The sequence below is a fragment of the Pleurodeles waltl genome, chromosome 7 (genome assembly GCF_031143425.1).
Source record: "Pleurodeles waltl isolate 20211129_DDA chromosome 7, aPleWal1.hap1.20221129, whole genome shotgun sequence".
Lineage (NCBI taxonomy): Eukaryota > Metazoa > Chordata > Amphibia > Caudata > Salamandridae > Pleurodeles > Pleurodeles waltl.
In genome coordinates, this window is record NC_090446.1 from 64,982,641 (window position 1) to 65,001,303 (window position 18,663).

The 18,663-nt window shown below is 47.8% G+C and overlaps 1 protein-coding gene across 1 annotated transcript in view; it reads left to right on the forward strand.

The window, feature by feature from the left end:
• The first annotated feature begins 2,380 nt into the window (after positions 1–2,380).
• LOC138303638 (C-type lectin domain family 2 member D-like) overlaps positions 2,381–18,663 on the forward strand; it is a 65,111-nt gene continuing 48,828 nt past the window's right edge. The window contains exon 1 of the mRNA XM_069242935.1: positions 2,381–2,621. Coding sequence (XP_069099036.1) covers positions 2,495–2,621 — 127 coding nt within the window. The 5' untranslated portion in view covers positions 2,381–2,494. The remainder of the gene's footprint in view (positions 2,622–18,663) is intronic.

Genomic DNA, 18,663 nt, shown 5'->3' on the forward strand with positions numbered 1-18,663 from the left:
CACTGCTTCTTTGCCTTTAAACAATTGAGCAAAGTTACTATTGTACATACAGGCTCTGAAAGACATGGTGGTAATACTGCTGGTTGTTAAGATGAAATATCTTTGAAATGTTGATGGCTCCATCAAGCAAGACGTCTTCTTGGTCTGTGGTTGGCACCCAGGGGGCAGTAGCACTAAAAGCTTCTAGATGGAGTTTAACTGCTGTTTAGTTAGAACTGGTCCCTGAGGAGGAGGGGCGGGAGTCATATGAGATTCTTGTGAGAGATTTTGCCGTGGGGAGATGGTTGGGAGTAAAGAGCAGAAGCGGATGAGGAGGATTTCAAGCTGAGGATGTGTACAGACATGCTATGTTGATACGAAGCCACTGACTGCCTGGCTGGGAACACTTTGTGCCTCATTATGACCCTGGCGGTAGAGAACCGCCAGGGCCAACGGGGGCGGGAGCACCGCCGACAGGCCGGCGGTGCTCCCTTGGTCATTCTGACCGCGGCGCTTTGGCCGCGGTCAGAAAGGGAAAACCGGCGGTCTCCCGCCGGTTTTCCACTGCCCCTAAGAATCCTCCAAGGCGGCGCAGCTCGCTGCGCCGCCGAGGGGATTCTGACAATCCTTACCGCCATCCTGTTCCTGGCGGCTCGCCCGCCAGGAACAGGATGGCGGTAAGGATTGTCGTGGGGCCCCTGGGGGCCCCTGCAGTGCCCATGCCAATGGCATGGGCACTGCAGGGGCCCCCGTAAGAGGGCCCCGCTACGCAGACAGTGAAATACGCGACGGGTGCAGTAGCACCCGTCGCACCTTCCCACACCGCCGGCTCGATTACGAGCCGGCTTCATGGTGGGAAGGGAGTTTTTCCCTGGGCTGGCGGGCGGTCTTTTGGAGACCGCCCGCCAGCCCAGGGAAAAACTCATAATACCCTCCGCGGTCTTTTGACCGCGGAGCGGTATTATGGAGGGCTGAATTCTGGCGGGCGGCCTCCGCCGCCCGCCAGAATCAGAATGAGGGCCTTTGTCTGCAAAGGAAGCTAAGAAAACAAGCATTTGAACTGCAATGGGTCTCGCGTTCGCTGAAGTTAGAGCTGTTAGCGTTTTCTTGCCACACAAACTGGAAAAAAAAAGTAAAACAGTTGACATAAGTGGCCGGCTCAAAGCGCAGCCGTGAGCTCGCAGAGACAGACAAAAGGAACAAGCATTTGCAATGCAAGAACAGAAAATGCGTGAGGGAGAGTAAGGAATGCAATAAAAAAAAAGTCACACTTGACTGCAGATGAAAATAAGTAATAGACTAGAGCCCTGTTAACAGAAACAGACTGGAGCCAATGAAACATCCAGCGCTCTGGTCAAATGCTAATAGCCTTTGAAAAAAGTAATCCCTAAGCACATGCTACATAGGCACAAGTGGAAGGGTACAAGTACTAGGGCCATGCTCCAGTGGAGTGTACAACTGTGGAAAAGGTGGGACAAAGAGCAAGGATTGACCACTAGCAAGCAAGGATTTTTTTTAAGGACACTGAAACAAACCAATGAAAAAGCAGAGACTCTGCAAAGAAGTATAGAAGTATATACTAACGTATATATACAAGAGGTCTTGAATGCTCGACTTAAAAAGGAGGGCTGATGGCCCCTTAATTTCGGCCTTTGTCCTGGGCCAACAGGAATTTTAAATCAGAAAGCCCTCTCCCATGCTGCCCAGAAGGAATAAAAGTGCTTCTGAAAGTGTGTGCAGGCGCTATTGAAAATGTCCCACTACATCAGGACAAATTCGCCATATTTTACTGTGGCCAAACTTCTTGGCAGGGTAGACAGAGTGTACCCCCAACCTGTGCCCTGCAAATACTGTAGTTCACAGTCTCCTTTCTAGCCTGCAGGAGTCAGGCTGAGTGGGACTCTGTTCCCTCTGATGATGGTCCTGATGTGCCCTGAAGGGCTCGTCTTCCAGCGGCAGGTGAGGGGCTGAGCATGGCAGGATGGAGACAGCAATCATCAGGCAGGGCCAGTCTGTAGCGCTTCTGCGGGCTAATGGCCCTGCGAATAACAGAAGGAAAAGGGGAAATTATAAAGTCTCCTTGTCCCCCCCTCCCCGTGTCCCCCACACTCCAAAATCTGGAGGGGTACATCCCCCGCGTCCCCCACACTTCTTACGTTCATGAGTCAACAACCACAGGAGAGCTCAGCACAAAGCCAAAATGAAGCACACAAACACATGAGCACAAACAACACACAAGAAAAAGAAAATACAACACAATAAGTCACAAATATTCTAGTCTCTCGTCACCCCCTGCACCAAGTTTCTGTGTTGATGATGGTAGAAGTGGAAAACACCGGTACCGCCTTGGCTTGGCACGAGCCTGTTATTGCAGGAGTCCTCGGCTTAAGTTTCGTTTCCAGGCACAGCCCTCCCTGCGGGACGCTACAAAGGGCGTCAGGGACAAGTATTCTCACAAACATTTGTATCCGTCCAACCTCCGTGCGACAGAGGAGCGCCCGGGAGCCGCCTGGCCATGGGTAAGGGAGAGAAGTCCACGCCAGCGGCGGAGTCCACCCGGAGCCACGGGGACCGCGGGTCCGACGAGGGGCTCCTGCCCGCTCTGGAAAACGGTGCCAAGGACGAGTCAAAGCCCGGGACCGGTGAGTACCACAGGCTCTGCTCCCTGCCACCCGCGGGTCACGGGTGCGAGACCCAGCTCACCTGTAATCCTTCGGAGGCCGCTCACATGGTTACCACTGACTCGGTTACACCCCAGAAAATGTGAGAAGTGTGACCTAACTGTCAGAGCAGAGCTGCCGACACTGGAAACAGGTTCGAGTCCCCCGTCGGCCTTAGCATCCTGTGTGACTCGGGGCACACCACTTTATCTCTCTCTCTCTCTGACTAATAAGTCTTTGCCAAAGTGCGCGCTTTGTAAAACTGCAAAAAATAAACTCCTATTTGAATTTTTTTTGGTTTTTACTACAACCGCCCCAACCCCCTTTACTCTCTCTCTTTCTCGCCTAGTATGGGAATTCACATCCTGTCTGGCACCCGGTATGGAGATATTTCCAACATCCCCCTCTCAATCCCCCGCCCTCAGAGCATTAACAAAGGGAGGACTGATTCTGCCCCAGCAAGGTTGCGCTTCCGTCTTTAATAAAGAATGAGTTTTGGGAATGGCACAGGGTTATCATTACTTACACAGACATTAATGTGAACTATTTGGGTGATTTCAAGTGGGTGTTTACAAGGGCACACCTTTCAGAAGCAAAGGCTGAAGGCACAGCCATTTTTTTCACAGTGCCCATCCGTGGGTCAAGATTGTGTTAAAAATTCGTGCACATCCAATCCCTGGCCTCTCCACAGATGTTACAGAACAATTCACTGGACCAGGGGCGGCTCCTCCGTAGGGGTGAAAGAGCGTCGCGGTGCGGCCAGCAGCGGCAACTGCAAACCTTTTCCCCCAAAAACGATCATACACTATATTTATGATCGTTTTTTGGGAAAAAGGGATGGGGCCATGGGGGTGACAAGTGTGAGGGGGAGTGCTCAGCACTCCCGCTCAGAGCTCATGTATGTTTGGCCGGCCCTCTCCGGAGTGTTGAAACTTTTCAAACACTTACCCCCAGTCACAGACTGGGGTTTAATCCACGATATTCTGCTTGCCATGTCACCCCAGTTTCGACCCACCCGTATGCAAATCAGTCTTGGCCCTGCTCCCCATGGAAACAGTCCAACCCGAACTGCCAGGCCAGGTTCTCCCTCATCATCCAGGCTAGCTTGAATCCAGTACCGCAGCGCGCAAGGGACCCACCTGCTCCATGTCAAACAGGATTACTTTAGAAGCCATCCCAGAGTTATCAGATGATCATCTCACTACTGTAGAAGCCATTTTCACATCATCAGACATCATCAAGCTCTGGAAGTCATCAGCAAAGTTTAGAAACTTGTGCTGGATGATTTGTGGATGACTTGAAAATGAGTATCTGATGACTTCACAAGGTGTGACTATACCTGATGACTTCAGGATGATCTAAAAACAAGTATCCAATTACTTCACAAGGTGTGACTATTCCTGATGACTTCAGGGTGATTTAAGAATGAGTATCTGATTACTTCACAAGGTGTGACTATTCCTGATGACTTCAGGATGATTTAAAAATGAGTATCTGACTACTTCACAAGGTGTGACTATTCCCACAGATTTTAGGATTATTTAAAACTGAGTATCTGATCACTTCATCAGATCCAGTTGTTCTTGATGATTTGGGGGTAATTTGCAAATAAACATCTGATGATTCCACAAGCATAATTTATTCTTAACGTGATGAAACTGCCCCTGATGTTTTGAGACAGATTTGCTGATTACCCCAAGAATATGCCCACTGGTTGGTTTCATTTTTGGGCGGAAAGGTCCAACTTTCTCTATGATTTTAGTTTTTTTTGCTGATTACCACTTAGTGAGCACTATATAGGTATTAAATCACTTTTCTTTAACTGTAAACTGAAATACAGTGTGTTCATAAGACTATATGAGAATAGTCATAGGTAAATAGTTTTTTATTTTATTTTCTTTAACACAATTTACATAATTTCTATTTATAATAGCTGCTATTAACAATGTATATTGTGATAAAATGTTCAAAATGTTATAATTTGATTCCAATTTATCAATTGTAGGTGAAATTTTGTGTTGCAAGCATAACACATAATTCCCAAAATTAAGTGAATGATGTCGCTGTAATACAAATTTCTCGCAGGCCTAGTATATATATATGAAGCTTATATAGCACGAACCTGGCCAAAAGATAGAGGAGCACTGTACAGGAGCATAGGCAAGAATACAGACAAAAGACTGTAGTGGAGGAAAAGCTGTCTTGTGGCAGTAGAGGTGGACTGTTATTGCCATGATGTAGTGTTCTTCAAAGAGGTGTGTCTTCAGCTGTCTCCAAAACTGAAGCATGGTTGGGGTGGTCCTGATGGCGCTTGGGATGTCATTCTAGATAATGAGTGGACAAATGTAGCAGGCCTGCAGCATTGTTTTTTTCTTTTTTAACTACATTATCTCCAGTCGGATGGTGTCCCGAATACATGTGTGCTGAGAGTCATTGGAGGTGGTGAGCATGTTGGCCAGCTGACTTTGAGGATGGTACAAGCTGGCAAGGGGCAACCAATGGAATTCCATCAGGGTAAAAGGCGATGTGGTCATATTTTTTGAGGACTCAGTGAGGAATGCTAGAGCATACAGGATGCACAGCAGGAGGTGCTGGGGGCAGTATGATATCTGGGGGGTGTTGAATAGGGTATTACAACCATCTGGATGTGAGAGGACAAAAACTGGGATAGCATTTCTGAAGTCACTTTCTCTTAAGAATGGTTTCACTTCCTTCAGTATGGATAGATGGACCTGGCCATCTTGGTTTTCTTAGCGATCAGTTTATTCAGGGTGAAGTCGGTGTCCAGAGTAAATCTGAATGACTTGAACAAATGTTGGGATTCACATACATCCATGCTCATGTCACTGTGCCAGATTTCCACTAGTTGTTGCTTGTCGTTCTTGAGCAATAGTGGGAGTTCTGTCTTGGTGTGGTTGAGCATCAGATATATGTTCGACATCCATATCTTGTTGAGGTAAAGACAGTGTTTGATGTGTTGGATGGCTTGGCAACACAGGATGACTGTGGGTCATCATCCTGCTGGGGAATTTCGATGTTGTTGATTTGTGGCATGGTCAAGGGACTCCTTAAGGAGGTTAAAATGACCCTATGAACAAGATGAGACCCTGTGGGATCCACAGGCGAAAGGGATCTTCTAGCAACATACACTGAGTTGTATTCATCAGAAAAGAAACCTACATGCTTTAAAGCACGAGCAAAGTGGGCTCTGGCCCAGGGCCCCGGCCTTTCAGAGGGCCCCCTGATAGAGTCAGCTCTGTTCTGCAGAGAGTCTTGTCATGATGCCCTTGAATAATACTTAAAAAGAATATATTAAATATTGTTTTACTTTAATTTATTTCATTTATTTTTAATGTGGGTGATGTGTGAGCCTTTTACAGACATTTTGCAGAGAAATGTTGTGGTTTTGTTTCATGCAACATCCATCTTTTTTTTATTTATTTTAGATCAAAACATGACATGATATATGGGAAAAAGGAGGTTGTCACTGAGATCATTTGCAGTATTATATTGTTACAATATTGAAAACATGTCTCTATCCCTGAATAGTAGATGTAGAAATATTTCGAATTTGGACGAGTATGTCTGTGCACTGTCAGTGATCTGGCCAAATATGTAATGAAAGCTGAAACTGGATCATAAATTCAGAGCTGTTTCAAAAAGGGGTCTCCAAAATACCTTTGGCTCAAGGCCCCTGTAGGAGGCTGCCCTGGTTTGCAGTGGGTACCCTAGGTACTTACACCAGGTCCAGTTATCCCTTATTAGAGAAATGTAGTCAGTGTTCAAGCAGCTTAGGCTGTTAGAGGTAACTGTAGCAGAGCAGCTTAGGCTGAACTAGGCGACATGCGAAGCTCCTGCAATATCACTATAGTTACACAGTACTTATACACAATAAAAGACAATACCCAGTGTTACCAAAAATAAAGGTACTTTATTTTAGTGACACAAGGCGAAAAATATCTTAGAGGTAATACTCCTTCTGGAGGTAAGTATTATACACAATATATACACTAGAGACCAAAATCAGGTAAGTAGTCACGGAATAGTGCAAACAGTAGAAAATACAATAGGATGCAATAGGAAGCAATATGCTAGGGGAAACACAAACCATATACTAAGAAATTGGAATGCGAATCACGAAATCCCCCGTAGGCAAGTGTAGTGTGTAGAGGGGCGTAAGAAAACCACAAAGGTGAGTAAAATACCCCACCCCAGAGCCCAGGAAATGGGAGTAAAGTACTGCAAGTTCCTCAGGTCACTCTACAAGTCGTGATTAGAGTTATTGCAAGAACCAAGCAAGACTGCAAGCAACAAATGGTGAATTCCTGGGCCTGAAGACCTGTGGAGAGAGGAGACCAAGTCCAGAAGTCACAGAAGATTCCAGGAAGGACAGGAGCCCCTGTCAACCTAGAAGATGGTGCAAAAAAGGATTTTCCGGTTAGAGGAAGTCTGCAGAAGACCATCAAAGAAGATGGCTGTGGGTTCCTGCGTGGTGCAGGAGATGTCCCACGTCGAGATGTTGGTTGCAGGCAAGTTGCAGCGCTGGATTCGTCCAACAAGCCTTGGTTCAAGCAATGTCGCAGTTTGCGTCAAAATGGCACTGCCTGGGCCCAGGAGGGACCTGGGGGCCTCAACTCAGACTGAGGAGGCAGAGGGGGCTCCCAATACTGGAGGGAACCCACAGATGACCAGGCAGCACCGACAGGAGTCTGGGGATAAAGAAGGTGCAAATTGCAGTTGCTGCAGCACTACAAAAGAAGGTATCATGCCGCCGGAGAACAACTCAGCAAGTTGTGCATCACAGGATGGAGTGCTGGGGACCTGGGCCACGCTGAGCAGAAAGGATTTTTGCAAATAATGCACAGAGGCTTCAGGAGCTACGGATAACGCAGTGCACAGGGGTACTGTCGCAACCCGGGAAGGCAAGCTCTTACCTCTGCCAAATTTGGACAGCTGGACCTTAGGGGTTCACCACCTGTGTTCCAGGGAGCACGCTCGTCGGCAGGAGAGGAATCCCAGAGAACCGGTCGTCATCTTAGGAGGTGCCACAGGAGATTTCTTCAGTTCTTCTGGTGCAGGATGAATGCAGGGAGTCCTCAGAGTGTGCACACCTTGGAAACTGTTGCAGTTGCTGGCTGGAGCTGAAGTTGCAGGGTCACAGTAGCCTTTCTGTATACTTTGCTGCAGTTACAGTGGTTCCTGTAGCAGTCTGCGGTTGATCCGATGGTCAGAAGCTGAAGCAGAAGTTGCAGAGGATTCCTGGAGGAAACCTGCAAGCTGAATCTGAAGAGGAACCCACTGGAGAGACCCTAAATAGCCCTGAGAGGGGGCTTGGCTACCTAACCAGGTATGCACCTATCAGGAGGGCTCTCTGACATCACCTGCTGGCACTGGCCACTCAGAGATCTCCAGAATGTCCCCACACCTTGGAAAACAAGGTGGATAACGTCAGGGACACACTGGAGGAGCTCTGGGCACAACCCCTGGGGTGGTGATGGACAGGGGAATGGTCACTCTCCTTTCCTTTGTCTAGTTTCGCGCCAGAGCAGGGACTGGGGAGGGGTCTCTAAACCGGTGTAGACTGGCTTATGCAAGGAGGGCACCATTTGTGCCCTTCAAAGCATTTCCAGAAGCTGTGGGAGGCTACCCCTCCCAAGCCTGTAACACCTATTTCCAAAGGGAGAGGGTGTAACACCCTCTTCCCAAAGGAAATGCTTTGTTCTGCTTTCCTGGAGCTGAGCTGCTCAGACCCCAGGAGGGCAGAACCCTGTCTGTGAGGTGGCAGCAGCTGTAGCTGCAGTGCAAGCCTCAGAAAGCTGGATTGGCAATACTGGGAGTCCATGGTGGAGCCCCCAGCATGCATGGGATTGGCCCCCCAATACCAGATTTGAAATGGGGGAAATTTCCATGATCTTAGACACCTTACATGGCCATATTCGTAGTTACCGTTGTTAAGCTACATATAGACATTGACCTATATGTAGTGCACGCGTGTAATGGTATACCCGCACTTACAAAGTCAGGGGATTTGGCCTTGGACAGCGTGAGGGCACCTTTGCTAGTGCAAGGGTGCCGTCACACTTAGTAACTTTGCACTTAGCCTTCAGTAAATGGCGGTTAGACATATAGGTGACTTATCAGTTACTTAAGTGCAGTGAAAATGGCTGTGAAATAGTGTGTGCACTATTTCATGCAGGCTGCAGTGGCAGTCCTGTGAAAGGGTTTGTCTGAGCTCCTTATGGGTGGCAAAAGAAATGCTGCAGCCCCTAAAGATCTCCTGGAACCCCAATGCACTGGGTACCTAGGTACCATATACAAGGGACTTATAAGGGGGGGGGCAGTGTGCAAATTGGAAATTGTAGATGAAGTCACTAAACTATAGTGACTAATTTGGCAGCAGAGAGAGCGTAAGCACTGAAGTTCTGGTTAGCAGACCTTCAGTGACACAGTTAAGCACTACTGACAACACACACATAGGCCACAAACATTGAGCACTGGGGTCCTGGCTAGCAGGATCCCAGTGAGACAGTAAAAACACACTGACACACACTCACAAACAGGCCAAAAGTGGCGGTAACCATGCTAGAAAGAGGCTACTTTCTCACAGCCCCCCAAATCCTTAAGATGTCCCTGATACTATTTTCAGTCCCAGGCACTCTTAGCCTCAGTCACTCTCACTCTGAATCTCTTTCAGTCTCATGCTTAATCTATTTTGTTCTTAGTCAGTCTCTTAATCTAAGGGGCAGATTTAAGAAAAGTGGTGTTGCACCCAGTGCAGAGTCACTTTTCTTGCACCCCTTAGCGCCCCCTTCCACCACCATATGTGCGCCATATTTAAAATACAGCGCACCATGGCACAGGGAAGGGGGCACTAGTGTCAAAACTTTTGATGCTCTTGATGTACTTTTCGGGGTTAGTGCCAAAGTTTTGGCGCTAAACATAAACATGAACAGGACATAGGAGCCCATTATAAATAATGGTGTGCCCTCTTTTAACGCCTGCTCTGAGCAGGCGTTACAAATGCGGAAAAAAATGGCAAATCTTTTAGATTTCTTTGCGCCATTATTTCAGCCCCCTAACGGGGGAATGCCCCCTTGCATACATTATGCCTAGTTCAGGCATAATGTGGTGCAAGGGGTTACAAAGTGGTGCAATGCATGCATTGTGCCGCTTTGTAAATCTGGTGCGGCAATTTTGGCCTTGTTGTGCCACATTAGCGTAAAAAGAAATGACACTAATGTGGGGCAAGGAGGTGCTAGGCCCTCTTAAAACTGGGCCTAAGACTCAGGCATCCTCCAAGTTATTCTCACTTTATCAATCCCAGCCTCTCAATTGCCATATGCTCTCAATCTGTCACTCTCAGTCCCAGACACTGTGCCACCCTTGGTTCAATTTATCCTCATCTTAGTCGCTCTGAGTCTGTCATTCTCAGTCTCTTTCAGCCTCAAGCTCTTTCAGACAGGCAGAAACATATTTAGACACTGGGTGCTCATTTACTTGAGGTCAAAAACATTTTAATGGACAGGATGCTCCTATGTGTTGCTATGCATTCTGGGATTTTTAATCCAAGAAAGAATGCAAATAATGAAAATACAAGTCCCACAATGCAATGTGTTTTCGAGCAAAAAAAAGCAGTTCAATTTGATCCCGTTTGTGACTACTGGAGCGCACATTAATTGCCCAACACATTTATTTATGTACCCTCCCCTAAAACAGCCTCTGTAAATATCACAGTACACAACTTACTATTTTGCATACTTCTCACCAATGACCTTTGCGGTTTTTAAAGCGCATGTTTGTGCACCAAAATACCATACACAAGTTTAAAGGTGTTTTATTTCAAGGGACCGCTAAACAAGTAACTCCTAAAATGAGAAAAAGCCTGCTGTCACTGGCTTCAAAGAAAGCCTCCGCTTTGGTACGCACAGCCGGTGGCGACAGAAGTACGTCCCTTACTGCGTCACCGTGTGAGAAAATCACGTCGAGGGTAAGGAAGATTAGGACAGGAGATGTTTTACGGAGATGAACTATGGCACGTTTTCAAGCACTTTTGACTCTCTTCTGTATGCCTCAAAATCGACTTGCTCCAGCACCTGTTGCTCCAAGGAAGTTATGCAAAAGACAGCAACAATCAGCCCGGTCGGATCTTTGTTCGAAATGCGTGTAAGATGATAATTGTGGGGTGTGTTACTTTGCTATGCTGAGCAGAGTCTGTTTTAAACTCTGCAACTTTCTGCAGCAGCCTCTGTTGTTTTGGTTTATGTGAAGAAAACTAACGGGGCTTTCATTTCAAGTTGCAACCGAAGTTGAGCGCACGGCTTGGCTGTGGAGGAGTACACACAAATCTACCCAAATCTAGGCATCTGCAAAATTAATCCTTTAAAAATGTATGCATTTCATTTCTGTACAGCCTGTGTGTCCCCATCACCTGTAGTTGTGTTCTCGATTGCTAGACCCTCCACAGCAACAGCAAACTGGTAATTATTGTGCATTCAACATTTAAGTAATGCATCCCCGTTTTTCATTCTTCTGTATATGTTAGTGTGCAGCAGGAGGAGAGAAGCTTACTACTTGATAGAACCTGCAGATATGGTGCACATTTGTATCACTACCGAATTTGGACAGTAAAGAGTACAGGTTTCTGACAATCACTGCTACCTATATATTTCACAAACGTGTTCTATGGCATATGCAAGGGTCTCTCTGGCGTCTGAGAATTGTGGGATAGTGCTGCCATACCTGCCACAGGCAAAGCTATTGTGAAAAGCTGCCCTTGACTTACCGTTCTGTCTGACATGAAGATGTAGCACATACACACTGTTAGACTGGCAGACCCAGCAAAGTCCCAAACTTGGTTTCACACACACACACACCTACCTCTATCACCAGAGACAAAGATTCTACCAGTCTGCTTTTCCTCTTCACTCTCCTGTTTTGCTCCCCCATTCCCTTCCCTCCACTCTCCTTTTGTGCTATTCCACCAATGATTTACTCTTTCCCATTTCACATGTATGCATATTTCTCGCTTTACTGTGTCCTCTTTAACTCCCTTGTCCTCTTTTTTTCCTTTCCCACCTGTCTGTTTTTTCCTTCCCTTCTCCACCCCAATGTTCCTTTCAATTTAATTTCCTCAGTTTTCTCTTCCTCCCTCACCATCCCTTCTCTGTCAAATCCACCTCCCACTTAACCACCTTCCTCCATATCCTTCTCTCACCCGTCTTTCATGGTTCTCCCCTCTTACATTAAGGGACTGTTACTAAGTTAGCAAGAGACAGATGTGTAATCTGCTTCAATGAAGCTTCCATACACATACTAGCAATTGTTTTCTGAGGGTTTGTCTGGTTTCAAAACCAATATATAGCATTCTGTTAAAATAACTAGAACCCTACTGCGTCAGCCTTGGCCCAAAAATATCACATAACATGGAATTCTGATCAGAAGAAATGATAGTGTGGTTTCTGACCCAGATATCATCATACAATATAACTTAATTAACATTTGATAACTATGTCTGGTGATAGATGGCAGAGGTAGTTGTGTTAGTTTCCAAGTGGTGTAAATAACAGGTTACTTTTTAACTCGAGTATGGTATTCATTTTACCAATCTTAGAAGGATGGAAGACTAAGCTGGCACTGTGGGGATCCAGACTTATGACCTGAAGACTACCAGAACTGGACTACAAACTTTCCCTCATTGAATCATCTTTCCAATGTCAAATGAGAAGGTGTGTGATGGAAGAGAGAAGGCTGATTGGACAGCCAAATGCGTGTGGCAGTGCCACACAACAGATGACAAGAGGGGGGTGACTGAAGGGACAGGTATGGATATCTTAGAGTGTGTGGTTCATGAAAAGGTGTGGGAGTGGAGGGTATTGCAACTGAAGGGCTGGTGTAAGGACATGGGATGTACAAGTAGTAGTTTAATTGACAGGACACAGTAGAAATTGGAAGAATAGGTAACACAGTGTATCTGGGATAGGTGATAGTAGAAGAAAATTATAGTTGAGGGAAGGAATGGGTGTTGGGGTGACTTGAGGGGAGCAGGTGCATATGAGGTAGGACAGGGCTGTGAATTAATGGCATATCATAAGGGACATACACGGAATGAATCACAGCTTTGAGGAGGTAGCAAGGTGGCAGAGTGTAAGGGACAAACTGTGAAAGTTGATGGGCGACAGTGGAAAGGAGATAATCAGATAGGATGGAACGGAAATTTCAAGTGACACAATATAGATAATAGGAATCAACCTGGAATGTTTAATGGGGGGTTTGAAAGGCAGAGCAAGAGAAAGGAGGGAATGGACGACTGGTCAGGGCAGGTGTTGGGTGACACAGAAAGGGGGAATAGAAGGACTGGAGGAGATAAGTATGATATAAGGGCATGGTGGTTTGGTGGCATGACCAGAGGGAAAAGAAGTTGAGTACCAGGAGTGGGCAGGTTAAGGCATGAGGGGAGTGAGCAATCTGATCTGGGCTGCATGTAGGGCACCGAAAGACAGCAATTGATGATGGGATGGGTGGTAGAAGGGAGCTGCAAAAAGGAGTGGGTTGGGTGGGAGGGAGATGAAAGGGACGTTTGACAGGATGGTGTGTGTAATCAGGGGAGTAATTGTGACAAGATGTGGTGTACATAATGCTCATTTGTAGAAAACCTATAATGTACTTCTGTAACCATCTAAAGTATTTTCCTCTTCCAGCACATTTGTATACAAAGCTGAAACTACATTTCAAAATCAAAGGAGCCTTATAAAGCAACATTCAAAGACAGAGAGCAGAGCTGTGTGCCTCAAGAGAGCAGGGACTGCGATACCTTGGATAACGTAAGTGGCCACAGCACATGACCAGTGCCTCATATCAACATAGAGGAGGGTAAGTGCTACTTGGTTTGTTCCTGTCACAGCCTACACTCAGGATCTCTTGCAAGTATTCATGCCCACTGCCTCTCCACACAGCTTTGTATAATATCTCTTACTCACAGTATGATTCAACTCCAAATATTTTGTGTTTTCTAGTTACTTACAATAATATTGGAGCATGGCACGCAGTCAAAGCCTGCCATTCACTATGCCATTGAACCACACACATTGACATATTATAATATCCCTCTTAAACCCGTACACAGCCACTTACACCACCTGCTCAAAATACCCCTGATCTCTTACCACACATGGTTATCTGCTGCCTTTTACACCATATAATAACTTTCAGCTGCTTACACTACTCAGACCACCATTCATTGCCTCCAGCCTCTGCAACATTTGTATATCTCATAACATTAATCACTTATCTCACTGATTCATACAGTAACTCACCCCTGCAAGCAGTCATTAATTTGGTATACCACTGGACTCTAATCATACCAGTTGGCCTCTCACAATACCGAACTGCCACCTGCAACATTACTAAGTGGCACCACTTGAAACTAGTAATACAGCCCGCAACACTTATCTGCTTATACCATTCACTTACCATCATTCACATATACCACTCAGTTGCAACACTAAGAACGCATACCAGATGCAATAACGCTCATCCATGCCATCACCAATCACTCTCAACCTCCCAACACAGCACACATTCAGCCACATGTAACACCGGTGATCCACTGAGAAAACCAACATGCAGCTTGCGCTCAGTGTCACACCACTGATCACTCGCACTCAGATGGTTAGCAGAACTTACTTTTAACACCAATCACTCACGCTATCACACAAGCACAATATATCTTGCCCACTCTACAACAGATCACTATTCCTCAAATAACTTGGACAGTGATTAGATTGTCCTGCCATTCTCATAATTTGTCTGTTCACAGAACCACTTTCACCACACCTCTCATTCCTAGTCACTTGCAACACCACTCCTCTTTTGCACTTACAGTACATATTCACTACCCCAATACTCACAGCACATCAGCTACATTCTAGCACAATCCAAACACCATTTCATCAAGCTACTCACCTTCAGCCACTTTGACATACACCCACAGCTATTCTGCAACACCAGTCATACTGTCACCCACAAACCGCACTCTTTAAATCATAGGGGGTCATTACAACATTGGCGGTAAAAGCCGCTTACCGCCATGCAGAAGACCGCCAATACACCGCTGCTGCTGCAGTAGACCGCCACAGCTATTATGACACACATCTCGGAATCCGCCGAAATTCAGACACCCACACAACACCGCCACACCAAAGGTCAGTGATAAACATGCGGAAACAAATCCTCCACCTCCACGCCAACAGAAACACGCCCATGCTATTACGACCCACGAATCCACGCGGTGGTCTTATAACCGCGGTATTCCATTGGCGGTACACACCGCCGCGCTCAAAATACACACACATCTACAAAACACCGCCACATTGGACAATTCAAAATACACACACCTGATACACATACACACACCTCTCCCACACACACAATACAATATAAAACACACACCCACAAACCCATACGACCAGAAATTCTGAAAGAAGGCCAGAGAGAGAGCACAGCAATTGACAACCCCATCACACAGATGCACACAACACCATCACCCACACAACATCCACGCACAAAACACCACACACCACTACACTCACCACACTTATCACCACATACACCACCCCACACCTCACCCACACCACCCCATGGCACGCCAAAGACATCCCTGCTTCTCCGAGGAGGAGCTCAGGGTCATGGTGGAGGAAATCGTCCGGGTAGAGCCACAGCTATTTGGCTCATAGGTACAGCACACATCAATAGCCAAGAAGATGGAGTTATGGCGCAGAATAGTGGACAGGGTCAACGCCGTGGGACAGCACCCAAGAAATAGGGAGGACATCAGGAAGAGGTGGAACGACCTACGGGGGAAGGTGCGTTCAACGGTCTCCAGGCACAACATCGTGGTGCAGCGGACTGGCGGCGGAGCCCCACCTCCTCCCCCACAACTAACAACATGGGAGGAGAAAGTCTTGACCATCTTGCATCCTGAGGGCCTCGGAGGAGTCGGTGGAGTATGGGACACTGGTAAGTCAAATCTTAACTATCAGATCCCCCATTCTACCTGCATGCTCTCACACACCCCCTCCCTCACCCCCTCCCCTATCACTAGAACTCCTCACTAATGTACCCATGACACCAACCACCCATCCCAACACCAAGCCCTGCATGACACAACTAAGCATGGACACCCCTCACTAAAGCATGCCCACTGCATATACCCAGAACACCCCCCCCAACCATCATCACACAAACCCACACACAGGAATGCTTGCACTGGGGTACACAAACACCCACCCATTGCACACCATTACACACACACATGCAATAATCATGCTCTTATGCCCCTGCAGGAACCCGAAGGACCGTCACCACACCAGAGGGTCCAGACAACACCACTCCACCCCCAGAAGAGGCCCACAGTGACGATAGCAGCTCTGCCCTACTGGATCTTGATGACCAGTCTGGGCCATCGTGGGCCTCAGGACAGTCGGTTCCCCTTGCACAGGCACAGCCGAACACCGACCTTCCACCCTCTGGTAACACCAGCACAGCACCCACCCAGCGGGCCCAAACCTCCCTACCCAGGACAAGTCAATCAGCGGTGTGTCCACCACTATAGGGCACCCAGGGTAACCCACCACCCCAACAACAACAGGGACCTGTGGGCAGTGGTAGTGGGCACACGGTCCACGGGACGGAGGCACAGGAACACAGGGCAACTGGGAGGGCTGCTGTGCGACAGGGGGCGGACAGGCCAAGGGAACCCACTCTCCATGAGGCCCTATCCTCCATCATGGGAGCATACCACCACTCCCAGGAGACGATGGCCAAGGTCCTGGACAAGTTGCAGGAGACCCTGCGCCTGCAGGAGGTGCAGTATTTGGGGTTCAGGGAGGAGCTCAGGACCATCAGCTCCGCCCTGGGCACCATTGTAGGAGTGCTGAAGTACATACAGCAGACCTTGAGGGACACTGTGGCACTCCAAGGGGCCCCTGACACTAGCCACGACGATGAACTGCCCTCCACCTCCGCCGGCGCTAGTGGACAGGACGCCCCGCCACAGGACCACCACACCAGCACCCCACCCCCTGCAGACGGACAACAACCACGCAAGCAGTCCATGAGATCCAGGAACAGGACAGAGCAAGATGGCAAGACCCCGCCAGAAAATGAGACCACCCTGATTGTCCTCCCACTGTCCCACTTTGTTACCCTGTCCATATTCGAACTGCCCCAGCTCCACTTCCTATGCCCAGATGGGCAGTGCACCTGTGAGACTAATAGACTGGACTCTGCCATGGACATTCCTCCACCATCCCCCATCACCATTTTACAACCCCCCCTTCATTTTTTGAGCACTTAAATAAACACCCTTGAAACACAAAACAATCTGGAGTCAGTCTATGATTTGGTCATTTGTATTATCAATGACAGTGTCATAATGGCTGTACCATTGTAAGGCTAACATACCTATGTCACACATCACAAGCCCTTGAAGGATGCAAGCAGTTGACACGTAGGTTACCACACCTGTGAAACCGTAATGGAAGGGTACATCTCAGTTAACAAATAGTGATTGAAATTGAGAAACAGGATAGAGGTAGACGGGTGAAAGTTAATGTAATGTTAAACCTGAATATGTTCTCACCTGTGTGTCACTGGAAATATTGCTGTATGACTGACTCCCTGTTGTCGTTTTCTTCTTCCTCAGCTTCATCCTCATCACTGTCCACAGGCTCCACAGACTCCACAGCTGCTACAACACTGTCATCTGGATCATCTTCCTGCAGAAAAGGCACCTGGCGTCGCAAAGCCAAATTATGGAGCAGGCGATGATGATGTCGCACACCTTCTTTGGTGAGTAGAATAGGGATCCACCTGTCATATGGAGGCACCTGAACCTGGCCTTCAGGAGGCCGAAGGTGCGTTCGATCACCCTCCTAGTCCGCCCATGGGCATCATTGTACCGTTCCTCTACCCTGGTCCTGGGATTTCTCACTGGGGTCAATAGCCAGGACAGGTTGGGGTAACCAGAGTCCCCTAATTGCCACACACGGTGCCTCTGGAGTTGACCCATCATATCAGGGATGCTGCTATTCCGCAGGATGTAGGCGTCATGCACAGAGCCAGGGAACATAGCATTTACCTGCGAGATGTACTGGTCTGCCAAACAGACCATCTGGACATTCATGGAATGATAACTCTTCCTGTACACCTGTTCACTCCTGTGGGGTGGGACCAGAGCTACATGGGTCCCACCAATGGCACCTATGACATTGGGGATATGTCCAAGGGCATAGAAGTCACCTTTCACTGTAGGCAAATCCTCCACCTGAGGGAAAATGATGTATCTCCTTACGTGTTTCAGCAGGGCAGACAACACTCTGGAGAACACGTTGGAAAACATAGGCTGGGTCATCCCTGATGCCATGGCCACTGTTGTCTGAAATGACCCACTTGCAAGGAAATGGAGCACTGACAGCACCTGCACGTCAGGGGGGATTCCAGTCGGATGGCGGATCGGTGACATCAGGTCTGGCTCCAACTGGGTACATAGTTCCTGGATAGTGGCACGGTCAAACCGGTAGGTGACGATGACATGTCTTTCTTCCATTGTCAACAGGTCCACCAGTGGTCGGTACACCGGAGGATTCCGCCATCTTCTCACATGTCCCAGCTGACGGTGCCTACGAAGGACAACAGCGACGAATCAGTCATTATTCCTCCAGGTATGTACCCACAGTTACACAGAACACGACACCACACACAAAACCCTTCCTGTATGTGTGTTGAGTGTAGGCCTAGCTATGTGTGACGCAGTAGTAAATGAAGCCATGTGGGCCCCTGAAATGGCGGCTGCCTGACCTCTAAACTGGGACAATGGGATTGTGGGGTAATTGCGCTGGCGTTGCACACCGTCGCGGTAGGCGGTCGTAGACCGCGGCACAATGCTGCATTGGTTAACATTGGACCCTATGGGTACCAGGAGCCAATGAACAGGTGCGCCGGCCGTGATGATGCGCACCGCCGCGGA